Source organism: Rhipicephalus microplus, unplaced genomic scaffold (assembly GCF_043290135.1).
Source record: "Rhipicephalus microplus isolate Deutch F79 unplaced genomic scaffold, USDA_Rmic scaffold_15, whole genome shotgun sequence".
Taxonomy (NCBI): domain Eukaryota; kingdom Metazoa; phylum Arthropoda; class Arachnida; order Ixodida; family Ixodidae; genus Rhipicephalus; species Rhipicephalus microplus.
In genome coordinates, this window is record NW_027464588.1 from 22,080,343 (window position 1) to 22,096,151 (window position 15,809).

Sequence of the window (15,809 nt, forward strand, 5' to 3'; positions counted from 1 at the left end):
GTCGAGCAATCTATTCTACTGACCACCTTGCAGAGTGTAAAGTTTCCTCAGTATATTACTGAGTGGATAGCGGAATTCCTAAAATCAAGGGAATTGTATTGCGTGAAGGATGGCTGTTGTTCGCATAAATTCAAACAGAAACGTATATACCAGAACTAGTATATACCATGAACAACCTCGAGTTCATGGTATATACTAGTTCATTGTATTCATGGCACTGCGGCTCAACGCTCGCTAAACCTTTCCAAAACTAAGGAGGTTATACCCAGCGAGTATAACGTAGCAACCCTTTCTTGTCAGATATATTCCTCAATGTACATGCCAATGGCTGCTAGTGTGGATCGCAGCCTGCGCGTTAACTAAAAGCCGAATGCTCCTGTCTCTCATTCTTCATTAACAGCCATTGTCATGTACATTGAGCACTATTTTTTATTGTTCAACAAAGCACAGAAAACATCTCACACCGGCACCATCTTGAAGGTCAAAATGTTACACTTGTTACACACTACAACAGCTACGAGGGACGAACAGATGTCGCTATGAAGAGCTTCGCCCCTAAAAAGAAAAAAAAACTGCTGCACCAACTTCACACCAGTTGACTGGATCACGTGTTAGAAATTTAGTCAAAAGTGTCTAATCCGCACGGGTGCCGCTTACGGCCGCTGGCGTTCCAAGATGCCAAGCAAGTGCTGAACTAGCGGCAGTGAAAGGTGAGAACTAGACACAAAGACCAGGCATAAGACAGTGCGCGGGTGCCGCTCCTCTAGTCCGGCCGTGCCACCTCTTGTTCAGTCATTGGAAGGTCCTCTGGATGACAGTACTTCAATATGATCAATATATGACGAAAAGGTACGAAATGGTGGTACTGACAGGCAAACAGATGCACGGACGGACGGAAGGATAGACGGACACATGGGCGAATGCACGGATGGACGCATGGACGAACGCAGGGATGGACTCATGATTGAACGCGCGGATGGACGCATGAATGGACGCACAGATGGACGCATGAATACACGCAAGAATAGAAGGACACATGAGCGTACACACTAAAGGAAGGATTCACGAACGAACGCATGGACAGACGGACGGACGCATGAACGGATGCACGGATGGTCGCAAGAACGGTCGCACAGATGAACACATGGGTGGAAGGAAGCAAGCATGAATGGACGAACGCAAGCATGGTTGGACGGACGAACTGACGGATGCTTCATCGCCCACTCATTATCTTGCACTCCGTGGATATGCTGTGTTTTTTTCCAACAGATCCTGCCCCACTAGTATACCCCGTATTTCTTATATTCAAAGAAATAAATGTATTGTATCATATTGTATTGTATCGTACTGCATCAACCGGGAGTAGTTCGAAAAGAAAACGTCGCTTCAAATTCCTCAATTTATGAGTACCTAAGATCAGCTATTATAATGGCTGCCTATAGAACGCTGACGTGAGTGACTGATTGAAATCCGGTTTCTTGTCTTTGAAGGTGCGATGCCCGCTGCTGCTTCTCAATCTTCTCCTGTGGTTCGTGGGAGTGTTCTTCATGCTGGCCGGGGCGCTTTTTCTTTTGGAATCGTGGGAGTTTGAGGAGGACGAGCGCATCTTGGAAAACCTGGACTTTCCCGGCACGCTACTTTCACACCTGGAGGTGCTGCTCTTTTCATTTGGGCTCGCCCTGTTCACGGTCAGCTCATGTGGATGCGTTGGAGCACTGCGCGAGAACACCTTCCTGCTCAATATGTACTCCCACGCACTCACTTTCCTGATTCTCATCAACTTCGTGCTGGGTGTTCTGGTATTTTTTGTTCCTGGTAAGAAACTTTAGTTGTCTGAGCCCTATCGGTGACACAATGACAACAGGAAAATCGGGGAACCATTTCATGTGTTCTTCTCGACAAATATATCTTGCCATTGAGACCTTGTCACATAGTTACCCCTTTCGGCTTTTTTGCATGAAATATATAGGCCAAATTTCATCTATTCATAAACGGAAATGTGTTAACCACTCAATAATATACTTCAATTGCATCGATATTGCGTGAAAGAAATCATAACATGGCATGACTTTTTTTTTAATTCCAACTAATAACATTCACGTGTTAGAAATATGAAAAAAATAAGCTACATGCAAAGCCACTTTCCTACAAAACATTAGGCGGATCGTCCCTGTGCAGGAGAACAAAACTGGTACAAGGTGTACCGCACGAACTACGGAATCGGTGTGTCCGGCTTCAAGCACTAACCTGGCTTGTAATATTCCGTCGCAAATGGTTATGTGTCAACGATCGCCTGTTCCTGAGTTAATACTGAAAAACCTTTGTTCAAAGCTACGAGAACCACTCCGAATAATCCTATTCATAATATGTAAGAAATTTTTGAATAATTAGCATTTTGTTATAATACACATCCCATTATAAAAGTGCCCTGTGACAATAGCGGCTGCTGCAGTGATACGATGCTCCAGAAATTTTGACCATCTGGTGTTTTTAATGTGCGCGGACATCGCAGAGTGCATATACGTCTAGCATTTCGCCTGCATGTAGGTGCAAACGCTGCGGTCGGAATTAAGTAATTCGGCCTCCATGCCGTCAGCGGAGCACCGTAACCTCTACGCCAATGCGTTGGACTCACTCATTTATTCTAAATGATACGTCTTGAAGGAAGAATTACCAAGTCATTTTATTCAAGTTTTTTTTCAGCTATATAACAAACCTATTTTCAAACATCTTGCCAGTATGTTAAGCAATTACTGGTTTTTAAGTGCGAAGCATTTCGTAGCGAAATTCGGTGACATTGAGCGTATCTATCTATCTATCTATCTATCTATCTATCAATCTATCTATCTATCTATCTATCCATCTATCCGTCTATCCGTCTATCCGTCTATCTATCTATCTATCTATCTATCTACCTATCTATCTATCTATCTATCTATCAGTCTATCTAGCCGCCTAAGACGTTTAGCTCTCCTGACCGTTTTGATAATGGTATTCATACCAAATTTGGTATGGCATAACATGACTGTATGAAGAACACATTTGACTAGCTATAACATAAAAATCTAGATGTATTTGTTATGAATGTCAAGATTTACCTTTCATAGTCCTGAAGCTCTTGCAGTGGTTTCCTTCACATGGTATGTAGCAATACTGGCCTGCTATGGGATGATTGCATGGCGAACACAAGCAGCAGACCTTAACAAGAAAATCATGATATGCGTGTCATGTAACAACATGACTACATGTCACGCTCATGATGCGTTCGCGGCCGTTTCGTTAGCGTCACATATACCAAGTTTTGTATTACGGGACGTTAATGGATGACGAAGGCATTATACTGGTGCAAACATGATAAACATGAAAAGCGTGTCTTGTAACAACATGAGTACATGCCACGCTTGTTGTGACTTCCTTTATTCATCCCTTGCTGCAGAATAGCAGTCATCATCATTATTGAGCCTCCTCACGAGCTGACGCTTGGCCTCGTGGCAGCGCCGGCTCACCCTTGTCTTTTTCTTTCTTCTTTAGTTCCACTAAAGCCTTTCATTTGGCAAGACGTGTTTTTGCTTGATGTGAGCCGCACCGCAGCAGAAAGGCTCAGAGGTCCAACACATGGTGCCGAAAACCCGGGACCTTTGACGACGCCAACATCTTCGACGTTAGGAGCCGCAACACCTCGGAAGACGGCGCCTGCGATCTTGGCGAGATACATCGACTGCGGGCGGCAGAATGGAACGACATCTTAGACGACACCACAGCCTGCGGTCCCAACTGGATGTCCTGTTGCCCGAGGCGGAAGACCGCTTGTGAGGAAATCAGGCCGTCACGGCAGCAGCAGTAAAAGTATTCCTCGACCGAATAAGCTCATTTTATGGTCAGATAGAGAAAGTGGATGAAGCAATTTCGAGGAGACGCCAGACGGCCTGTTGAACAGTGAGACGTTAAACGCTGGAGAATACCGCGACAAGGTTGTTACTCTCACAGCGAATCTACGAGTCAAGCCGAATGAATGTCTGGCTCCTCCAGCCCCACTACTTACGAACGTTCACCTTTTATCATCTGGCAAAAGCAAGCTTCCCCAACTAGAACTCGTAAAATTTGTTGGTAACCGCAGACTATGGCCGCGATTTTGGACGCAGTGTACATCAGCAGTCCACAACAACAGCGAGTTAAGCACGGCTGACAAGTTCAACTACTTGAACGGTTTGCTTACCGGAGCGGCCGCGTCGGCCATATCGGGATTACAAGCTACCGAAGAGTGCTATAAATGCTATTGAAAATTTAAACAAGCGTGTCGGAGATGAACAGATCATAGTGCACGACCATTTGCAAGGTTTTCTGGATCTAAAGTCGGTGTTGTCGTCAGCAGATGTTCGTAAGCTTAGGCAACTTTACGACAAGGTACAGGTTCATATTCGAAGCCTCAAGGCGCTTGGCACAAACTCGACAACTTATTGCTCCATGCTTCGGGAAATCCTGCTAAGAGTTCTACCGACAGACATGGTGCTGCGTTTTCACGAGATGCACAAGGCATCCTCGCCGGCTGCATCCTCTTCGAATAAGCAAGGCAATTCAAACCGTGTAATGGTTCCAGAAGATAACGATCTTCGAATGCTTCTGGAATTCTTCGAACTTCAACACACTTGTCGGGAAGCTGTCGCTGAACAAGACGTAACAGAAACTCGTCGAGCCCCAGATAAGAGAGGACTAAAACACAGTCATCCACGTCACGTTTCCACGACAGCTGCTTTACAAAGCTCAACAAAAAGTTCACAACAATGCCTGTTCTGCCGGTCTGAAAAGCATCTTGCCGAAGTCTGTGATACGAAGAATATCGACTTCTCAAAAAAAGGAGATGCTCATCAAAGCTGGAATGCTTTCATTGCCTAAAGCAGGGCCACATGGCAAAAGATTGCAGAAGCCGGTTAAAATGCGGCAAATGCGCAAGAAGGCACGCAACATCTGTTTGCGCATTCGATGACATCAAAAATGACAAGAAGGTGACATCTGCATCGGTAAATCTGGTGTCCAAGCAGGCAAGGTCAGTCATAATGCTCCAAAGTCTGACAGCCACCGTATTGTGCACCAAATCTTCCGGTCGCTACCGAGTCCTTTTTGATGGCAGAAGTCAGCGAAGCTTCATTACCATCAAAGCTTATGGAAGACTTGGATGCGAAATATTAGAAGAGGAAACATTAGCCATCAGTGCGTTCGGGGGTGATAACATACTGAAAACCATGAAGAAAGTACGTGTATTGATTCTCTCTGCGAACCAGAAGCTTCCGAGTTCAATAGAGGCGCTGGTGGTGGACACGATATGCACTGAATGTATTTCGGTACCAGAAGAAAACGTTATAAGAGAAAGGAACAAGGTGCAGTTGGATACGCGAGCTCTCTCTTTACAAGGAGTAGAAGACAAACAGATTGCGGTCCTTTTGGATCACACTATTATTGTGATATAGCAACGGGTATTGTGAAGCCTGTGTTCGAAAAGTTGAAAGCTGTTAAAACGAAACTGGGATGGACTGTGCGAGGACCATTGTCTACTGCAGCCGATGTTACACAGAATGCCAGTAGTGCAGTTCTACGATCCACAGTGACCGAGCAAGACATCTCGAAACTTTTGACTCGTTTATGGGATATAGAAAGCATCGGTATCCAGCCAAAAATGAAGAAACGACGGTCGCTGAATCGGTGCTGGCAAAATTTGAGAACAACATCAATAAGAAAAGCAATCAATATGAAGTGGCGCTACCGTGGAAGGAAAGGGTTGAGATGGGTGAAAACTATGTAGTTGCACTCAAACGTCTGCACAGTTCGATGAAGAAGCTTAACAAAGACAGTGAGCTCTTAAAACAATACAAAGCAACTATTCGAATGTACCTCGAAGAGGGATATGCTGAAAAAGTACCTTCAAAAGAAGACCAACCAATTGGACCCCGGTATTATATGCTACACCGAGCCGTCATACGAGAGGACCGATCTACTACGAAGGTACGCGTCGTGTTCGACGCTTCATCTCACGAATCCAGGATCAAGTCCTTAAACGACAATCTAGATGCCGGCCCAAATCTATATCCCGACGTAGTGACGCTACTGCTTCGTTTCCGACGCTACAAGATAGCAATGAATGCTGATGTTGAGAAGGCGTTCCTTCAAATTGGCCTGCAAGAACACGACAGAGATGCACTTCGCGTCTTGTGGTTCAAGACTTCACCTCAAGTGGACAGCGCACTGCCGGAAACAGAAGTTTGGAGAATGACTAGAGTGCCCTTTGGAGCTACTTCAAGTCCTTTCCTTTTGACGGCAACCTTAAAGCACCACTTCAGGTCCAAAGAAAATCGCTTTCTTTCAACAGCCCCGCTATTGCAAGACTCCATATATACGGATGATCTTCTTATTGGCGCTGACACCATTGAACAAGCTATTCAAATGCATAAAGAGATAATTGAAATCTTCAGAGATGCTTCTATGAACATTCTTAAGTGGGCCAGCAACGACCCCGCAGGACCTCTGAAAGTCCTGGGTTTTTATGGGAACAAACAGACGGATACCTCTTCGTTTAGGCGCCAGGATATTCTACAGTTTATGGAGGAGCATCGAATTACGAAACGCTTTGTGCTCCAAGCTGTTGCAAGGATCTACGACCCTCTGGGGTTTCTGTCACCCTTTATAGTAAGGGCGAAGATCTTCCTACAAGATCTCTAGAAGGAAAACCTCGGCTGGGGTGACACCATGCCAATTAAGCTGTCAGCTGTTTGGAAAAAATGAAGCAAGGAGGTAGCCATGCTACATGAGATCAGTATTCTAAAGTTCCTCACAGCGGGCAGCAAAGGCGCTTATCAAGAGGCAGAACTGCACATCTTTTCCGAAGCTAGTGAGTCAGCATACGGTGCTGTGACCTACTTTCGTACCGTCGACTCAAGTGGTACCATCCACACTATACTATTAATGGCAAAGACCAGAGTTGCACCGTTAAAGACGGTTACCTTGGCAAGGCTGGTATTAAAGTCAGCTTTACTTGCAGCCCGCTTATATGCCTACATCATGAAGAACTGCGACCTTGGCATTGGTGAAGTAACATTTTGGTCAGATTCCAAGATTACCCTTTGCTGGATTTACAAGGACCCCGTTTCTTGGAAGGCATTCGTACGGAACAGGACGCAGGAGATCAGAAATTTGACAAAATATTCTCGATGGCGATTTTGTCCCGGAAAAGAAAACCCTGCAGATTTGCTCACTCGAGGCTTGACTGTACACAAACTGAGTAAATCACAGTTGTGGTGGTATGGACCCGCATGGCTTGCCATGTCTCACATATTTTGACCTGAATTCAGGGGAAACCTTGACCTCAAAAATGGAAAACTCGAGGCAGCTGAGACGGGGCTAAAAATCAATATCCACGCTGTTAACACGAGAACATCGATGCCAGCGCTGATTGATAACGAACGATTCAGCAGCCTCACAAAACTTGTGCGATAACGGCATGGGTTTTCCGTTATTTTAAAACGTGATTGGTTCGAGGAGCTGTCTGCTGAAGAAATTCAACAGGCGGAGTGCTACTTGATTCGCGTAGAACAGAGAGCTCACTTTGGTAACGAAGCCAACTGCGTCGCAAACGAGAATCCGATTCCTTCCCAAAGTCCAGTTGGACAATTAAGATTGTTCCTCGACAACAACGGGCTGCTTCGAGTACAAGGAAAAGTTCAGATTATGGACGACTCGTACGGTTCTCGCCATCCAATCCTCCTACCGAAAGACTGTCACCTCGTTATTTTAATCATCAATCATGCTCACAAAAAAGTCTTCCACGGAGGAGTACGAGACGCACTGACTGAAATAAGGGAAGAATACTGGATTCCACAATTACGACAGCTGGTGAAAAAAACAATGCGACGGTGTGTCATCTGCCAACGCCTACAGTCTAAACCAGTTGAACAAGTTTCACCTTGTATGCCCCAGGATTGTTGTAAACAAACGCCTCCGTTTCTTGTAAGTGGAGTAGATTTTGGGGGTCCACTTTACATCTAAGGGCATCTTCAGCAACGCTCTTAGATCGCTTTTTTACTTGTGCTGTAACAGGAGCTGTTCACTTGGAACTTGTTGAAGATTTGACGACAGTGGCTTTCCTTTGTGCACTTTGGAGATTCGTATTACGTCGAGGCCTCTGTCACACAAAGTACAGCGACAATGCCGGAATCTTCGTCAAAACGTCCAAAGATCTAGAGAAGCTCTGGTGAACAATTCGGCATCCCGATGTACTTGCATATTTCTCTTACTCGAAGATTCAGTGGAAATTCGTTTGCCCGAGTGCTCTTTGGTGAGGCGGACTTTACGAGAGACTCGTACGTTCTGTGAAGACCTGCTTGAAGAAAAGGTTTGGTCGACGTTTGGTTAATCAGACAGAGTTGGTCACATTACTAACGGAAGTAGATGCAGTAATAAATGCTCGGCCTTTAACATATGTGTACAATGATGTGGATTAGCCGTGCCCCCTATCTCCAGCAGATTTTCTTGTTCGAAGAAGACTGACAACGCTACCACCTTACGACCTCAAAAAAAACTGAGTCGACCAACGACCAACTGAAGAAACTTTAGAGCAAGAGAGAATAGGATCTGCAAACTTTCTGGTCTCGTTGGTTAAAGGAGTACCTCAATGAACTCGGGAATTAAACATTCAACCAAGCAAAAAGAAATCACATATTGAAGGAAGGCAATGTTTTTATGCTCGGAGAAAAACATTGTCCCAGGCAACTGTGGACCTTGGTTCGTATAGAAGAACTGATCGGTGGACGTGACGGCATCGTGAGGACTTTCTTTCTACGTTTGCCCGACGGCACTGCTGTGAAGAGTCCTGTGCAGCTACTCTACTCATTGGAAGCCACCTAGCGTCATCTGTCGGCGTGGGAGACTGTTGTGACTTCCTTTATTTATCCCTTGCAGCAGAATAGCCGTCATCATCATTATTGAGCCTCCTCACGAGCTGACGCTTGGCCTCGTGGCAGCGCCCGCTCACCCTTGTCTTTTTCTTTCTTTAGTTCCAATAAAGCCTTTTATCTGGCAAGACATGTTTTTGCTTGATGTGAGCCGCGCCGCAGCAGAAAGGCTCAGAGGTCCAACAACGCTCATGATGCGCTGATGGCCGTTGCGCTAGCTCCACTTATACCAAATTTGGCATTACGGGACGTGAATGGATGATGAAGGTATTATAGTTGTGCAAATATGATAAACATGAAATACCTGCATATAACTACATGACTACGTGCTACGCTCATGATGCGCTCGCGGCTGTTTCGCAAGCTTCACTTGTACCAAACACCGCATTACGCGACGCAAGCGGACGACATAGGTAAATGACACATCCAAACATTATAATCAGGAGATGCCTGTCATGTGAATATATGACTACATGCCAAAGTCAAGGCGCCAGTACATTTCGAGGTGAAGCGGTGCGCGTGGTCATCGGCGTTCATTGCATCGCGCCACGCCGGTGTTGCCACACCAGGCACCGGTCCTGCCATATATTCGCAGGCGCGCGCCGCACTGCGTTGCTTTCACGCATGCACGTTTCAGCGCGTCCGGCGTCCCTCTCTATCACAAAAAGAAGGAGACGCAGTGTTGTCTGGGTAACGCATCCACGGAAATGCAGCGTGTCACATTTCTCGCCGGTTGCCGTCAAGCCGCGCCGATGGACGCTAGTCGCGCCGGTCGCGCCTAGCGCCACACTAAAGAGTGCTCGTGTTTTGCTAACGTAGCGTCACTGTGCCCAGCGTGCGCGTGCTTCAACGCTACATTGGGGTATATTGGGCCCTTCAGGATGCGCTCGCGGCTGTTTTACTAACCCCACATATACCAAATTTGGTGTTACGTGTCGTCATTGGATGGCAAAATAAATGACTGGTGCAAACATGATAATCCTGACACACATGTCATCTAAGAACATTGCAACATACCACGCTCATAGCATTCTCACGGCTGTTTCGCTAGCTCCACACATAATTTTGGTATCACTTGACTAAATATATGACGAAGGTAAACGACACATCCAGACATTATAATCATAACACGGAAAGCATGTACGGCATCATTCACCTCCACCTCGTAACTCTGTGCTGATTTTAAAATGACATATTACCATTTCTCATTCGTGCTTGGAATATTATCGATGCATAAAACTATCCCAAAGAGCACCCTAACCACCCAAATGCCAACATTTATTTGTGGTGTTCCAGCTGCGTACGAATCTTCGCCGCACACGTACCCGACAGAATTTTTCAAAACGGGGTCGTATAAGTGATGTTACACGCGTATGATCGTCAAAAAAGGGACGTTGCTTGTTTTGCTATTTTCTATTGCTATGCTCCTATCATAGGCTTGTCTATTCCCGGCCGAGCAGTTCTCCTCCGCAGGTGATGAGGAACAGTTGCAAGCTCACGTACCTTGAAACAGATAAAATAAATTCTATGTTAGGGACGAAGCTCCTTTGGTTGTGGCTTAGTATTGCTTCCGGCGTAGTAGCCACCCCTGCTTCTCCCAATCGCGAAGCAGAGTGGTGGGTGTGTTGAAAAAGCTTGCGCTCGGATGCTTTGCCTGGCGTCTCGTCGGTGTTACCCGCATGCCGTGTGCATTCTCGAACGTGATCCGATGCATGGACGCATGCATGGATGGATAGGCACAAGGATGGATGAAAGCACGCGCGGACACGCAGACAGACAGACAGACAGACATACAGACATACAGACAGACAGACAGACAGACAGACAGACAGACAGACAGACAGACAGACAGACAGAAAGACAGACAGACAGACAGACAGACCGGTGAACAGACAGAGATTCATCTATCCGTCCATGTGTCCGTTCGTGTGTGCGTCCGTTCATTCGTGCATCACTCCTATCATGCATCTGTCTGTCCGTCTGTCCATGCGTCCGTTCATGCGTCTGCCTGTTCGTGCGTGCATCCATTCGTCCGTTTGTGTGTCTACCCGTCAGTCCGTGCGTGCCTCCTCCTATCCGTGTGTTCGTCCGCTCATTCGTGAGTCCCACTCATCATCAGTCACCTTGTGGATATGCTGCGATTTTTTCATTTTTGGTAGTGGCATCACCAGATGGAAACGTTGACCGCAAGCGGTAGCTAATGAATTTCTAAAACATTCCGAGAGGAGAACTGATTCATATATATTTTTTGAAATTTGAGTGCACCGCACCCACGGCTCATAGAGCTTTCGGTGCTGGAAGGGTCACGACGACATTTAGAACTCGAAGCGTGCAGATATGTTAAACGTGAAAATTATTGTAGCAGACTTCTCTTTCGGAGTAATAAATAATTAGTGCAAGAGCGTATCTGGGGGCCAATATATCTTAGGGTCAGCCCATATCTTAGGGCCAGGTGGTTGCAATTTATATAGCATTATATTTTTTCTTTATTGGTGAACATGCTGTATCACAAGTTTGGTTTTCTTAAGTATGGCTGCCTCATTATCCATCACACACTCAGTTCAAGCTCTTCAGGACATTGTGTTCCTGCAGCTTTTACACGAATCATTTTTGATGGGCTGAGCACTCAAATGCTAACTTAGAGTCAGAACGTCATGAGTGCTTCATCACAAATTTTGCACTTGTCATGGAAGACTACGTGTGGATCTTCACTTGCTTTTATTCTACCAATTTTTCAGGCAGCATCAGGGTCGTGATAAGGGCAACACTATCCGAAAGGCTGGTGGTTCAGTATCGCGATGTGCCAGACATTGAGAACTTGGTCGACGCACTACAGCGCTACCTCAAGTGCTGCAGAATGACACACCGAAACTTTCGCGACTGGGAAAATAGCATCTAAGCGTCACATTTTCCAGTCCCTAATTGATTGCCGTAACTGCTGTTTCCAAACCGTGAAAATTGCAAAGCTTATAACACATCAATGCTCTTGTTGCTTTATATTGGCGATAGTTGGTCGTGCACTCCACGAAAATCCCTGAGAAAGGCTTGAAAATTCCAGTACACGAAAAACGTAATGTGGCGGTTATTGTTCTTAAAAACAAAATACGGTATGCTGGGTGCAACTTTTTTTTATTATTGCTGGTGGATAATAGTGCGAACGCATTTGGTAAAACCTCCTTCTGATCTCAAACCCATGCAACCGAGTTGTTTCTCATTTTACGGGGAACGTGTTAGAGCCAGGAACCTGTATAAGCTCCGAAACTTTACACAGATGAAAATGTGACGGGTAGAGTGACAGTGGGGCTGGTCTATGGGGAGAAGATGTACTAGTTATATATTTATGTAAAACCTGACGAATAGCAAGGCCGGACATTATTTCCGACGATGTCGTAATTTTTCACATAGTTCCTAAACGGAAGCTCCTAAATCTACGAAAGAAAATTTTGTGTCGCTTCACCCCTATGAACGCGGAAAATGAAGACAGGGAAACAAACTACATCAACTTCGGTTCGTTTAGCGGAGTGACACTGTGCTGCAGCGGAAAATTACCGCCATAACTTATCTCAACTTCGACAGCACTATGTATTTACGTGCCCGGGGCTCAAAACTTCGAGACTATTAGAACGTAAGTAGGTGGGACCATCTTCTGGCCGCAAGAAGGCAATCCTGCCATAAATAAATAAAAATCAAGCACGAAAAAGTTATATCTAAAAACAGAAATAAATGAAATGATTCTGGTTATAAACAGACGAAACTAATTAGAAAATTTCTGTAAAACTGCATTATAGCAATAAAAAGTTTAAGGCTTTCCAGGACAAATGTTCTTCGCTTTTTATAAACACATGGAATTCATCGTAGATTATTGCACACTCTGCGCAGCCAGGCAGTTCATGGGATGACAGTGTTATTTTACCATAATAGTCCACAGGATCTCTCCACCATATGGCAATCAGTATTTTTAGGAACTAGCAGTTTTCGTCCAATATCATTGTTTCTGTTTATTTTCTGTTGAGTTACGGCATGGCACTGTTGTTGCTGATAACGCTTCATTTGCATGTCCTCATATTATGGCCATGAGTAGGCATGTAGCCTGTGAAAGTTCTTCAGCTGTATAGCAAAATCAAACGAGTTGTAAAACTGCCCATAGGCTCTGTGTATCGAAATTTGGGCATGCCATTGGCTGAGATGGCTGGACTGGGCACATTGTATATCACTTGTTGATGAGCAAGCCAACTATTGACCGCTATAGTTTGTGTTTCACACTGCCGCTACCAAATGACGCGACAGTCTGCTAGTTTACGTAGAATTGGCCAATTGCGTGTGCAGCTTTTGGAACGCAGTTTCGCAACTGGTGTGATTGAGTAACTCTGGCTGAATAGTGCAATGCCTAATTTTACGCACAGATGGAGCCACTTGCCAGTTTTATGGACGCAACATTTTTGAAGGCGCAAAATTTCGTACTGTGCTCTTTCATGACTGGCTGAGGGCACACGTACCTTTCATTGCACGGTGAACAGCTATTGAAACGGAAAGTAACCGCCACCTCCCCATCACACGTGCTCATCATTTCCCCCTTCATACACACGTGCTTTGGCGGTTGCTCTGTCGTTGATTTTTTTTTGTCGCCTGTGGAGCTGACGGGGAGAAGTGACATCATTCGAAGGCAGGGTGCTATGACGACAGTCAAAGCCCACTTTTGGAGGGCAAAGCAGCTACGACAACGAGAACGCATAGGAGGGGGTGTGTGTTCCCATTGTTTCCAGGCACCTTGTCATCCAGTATGTGATTCTGATGATTTTCACATAGTTTTCTTCGTGAAAATCAACAGTGAACAGTGCTGCATTTATTTTATTTATTTTGCATACATTGCTTCCAAATCTGCGTGTTACACCGCAAATGTAGTCGAAAGACGAGTCTTGCGTCTGGAGAGAGTGAACAACACGTATATTCGATGTTCTGCGCAAAAAAAACGGTGGAGGGTATTCTGGAGGCGCTGCGTTAGAGTGCCTCGAGCGTGTAGCGGAGGCGAACCAGTTCATCGAGGCACGTTAGACACGAGCGCCATCTGGCACAAGCGTCATCTTCGAAAACGAAGGCGTGCAGCCCGCGGAGCAAGGTACGCGCCAGTCTCGGAGGTGATAAGGTGTTGAACGCAAAGCGACGGGCAGGTGCCACCAGCGTGACGTCGTAGCAAAGCGCTGGAAACACCTTTTTGAGCATCGCGTTGCACTGTCAGCGCAGCGCGATAAACGCTAACTTCCTTAGAGTTACTTGTGTGTGCCTCTTGTAGTACAAAGGCAGACATACAAAACTTCGAAACATTGTTATGGCGCCTCAGATATGCACAATAATTGCTATTCTATTGACGATCGCACAACTATGAATGATAAACATTGAGCTATATTGGTGGGCACTGCGAATGGGGTTGGCCGTTTGGTGCCGTTTGAGGTATCGTTAGGGTAGACAAACAGACAATTGTACAAAACAGAAAGACCAAAATTTTTCCGTCGAAGGTCTTCAAGAAAGACTATAAAAAAGCAAGATGCACCGTTTGTACTTAATGTTATTTATGATGTCTGGCCCCTAAACCACCTAAGGATAAAATTTATTCATGACGCTGCAGTTGTACACGACTCTAAAGCGAACGATTTCATCGACTCATCTGTCCAGTTGTACGAATTATTTTGCTCAGCGTTCGAAGTGAAAACGCCACGAGCACGTGCATCTACTAACAGAAATCGACGCTAGCATGATCATTAGTGGTAATTTAGGGGTCCAGCTTTTAGTTTGTTTGTGTGTTTTTTGTTGTCTATAAAAGACAAGCTTATTGTAGGGTTATAAGTACAGAGATTAGCTGTAAAAATTGTTTGACGTGGTTGTGTTGTACTCAGTATACTAGTTCTCCAAACACCTTGTTTCAGCAGCTACTTCCACTGTAACCTGTCCAACCCGAGCCACGAGCGCTGCTCGGTGCCGCCATCGTGCTGCCGCGCGGACTCCAGTTACACAGGCATCTTCTGCGGACGCGATGTGCTGAACCTGTCCGACCACGAGGCTTGGTTCCGCGTGCACACGGGAAGCTGCCCGGACGCGGCTAATCGCTTTCTGAAGGAGCACGTCATGATCATTGGCGGCGTCTGCCTCATCGCCGTCATCGTGTTGGCCTTCATCGACATGGTCACGAACGCCGTGATCGATGAGATCGACATCATCCGCAAGTTATACGACAACGTGAGGTCTGCTTACACGGGGACGCCGTATACCCAAGAATCTGAATTGCAAAATTGGGAATTTGTTTGAGATTCAATTTTCTTCCTGGAGCCTTCTACTACACTAACATGGCGTTCTTCTGTGACCTCTAGGATGAATTTGCTTATAAATTTTTTATGTGACCACACTGGAACCCATATAAGGAAGGAAACCATATACTGTATAATGCCGCAGAGAAAAGACATACATTATGATGTGTGTAGTATTTCGGTGTCTATGCTCTGTCTTTAAAAAAAATCGGCATATCCCACGTACCTCACTAATTGGTTTTATGCGATGTATGGCTGCGGAAGGTAAATATGTTTTATTTTTTATTGACCGAGACGTCAAGTGGTGGTAAATATATGTACAAACACACGCGCACACATACGTTAAACAGCTGCAGAAGTTTCATATTACCAGTTGTTTGCAGTAGTCTAACGATTTCAACAGCAACATGGATATTAGCAACACCAGAAGATGGTAAGCTGATATGAATCGCTGGTGTTTGTGCTGGTTCGCGTGAGCACGATAGGTCTCAACACTGCTACACAAATTGAGTTCAGCGGATGGCACCCAACTACAATTTGCGTTAACCCGACATGACGGCTGTATTAGAGT

The 15,809-nt window shown here is 45.4% G+C and overlaps 1 protein-coding gene across 1 annotated transcript in view; it reads left to right on the forward strand.

Moving 5' to 3' along the window:
- LOC119186575 (tetraspanin-33) overlaps window positions 1-15,809 on the forward strand; it is a 40,479-nt gene that overhangs the window by 9,813 nt on the left and 14,857 nt on the right. The window contains exons 2-4 of the mRNA XM_075883048.1: window positions 1,491-1,815; window positions 11,678-11,786; window positions 14,861-15,170. Of these exons, the coding sequence (XP_075739163.1) occupies window positions 1,491-1,815; window positions 11,678-11,786; window positions 14,861-15,170 (744 nt within the window). The remainder of the gene's footprint in view (window positions 1-1,490; window positions 1,816-11,677; window positions 11,787-14,860; window positions 15,171-15,809) is intronic.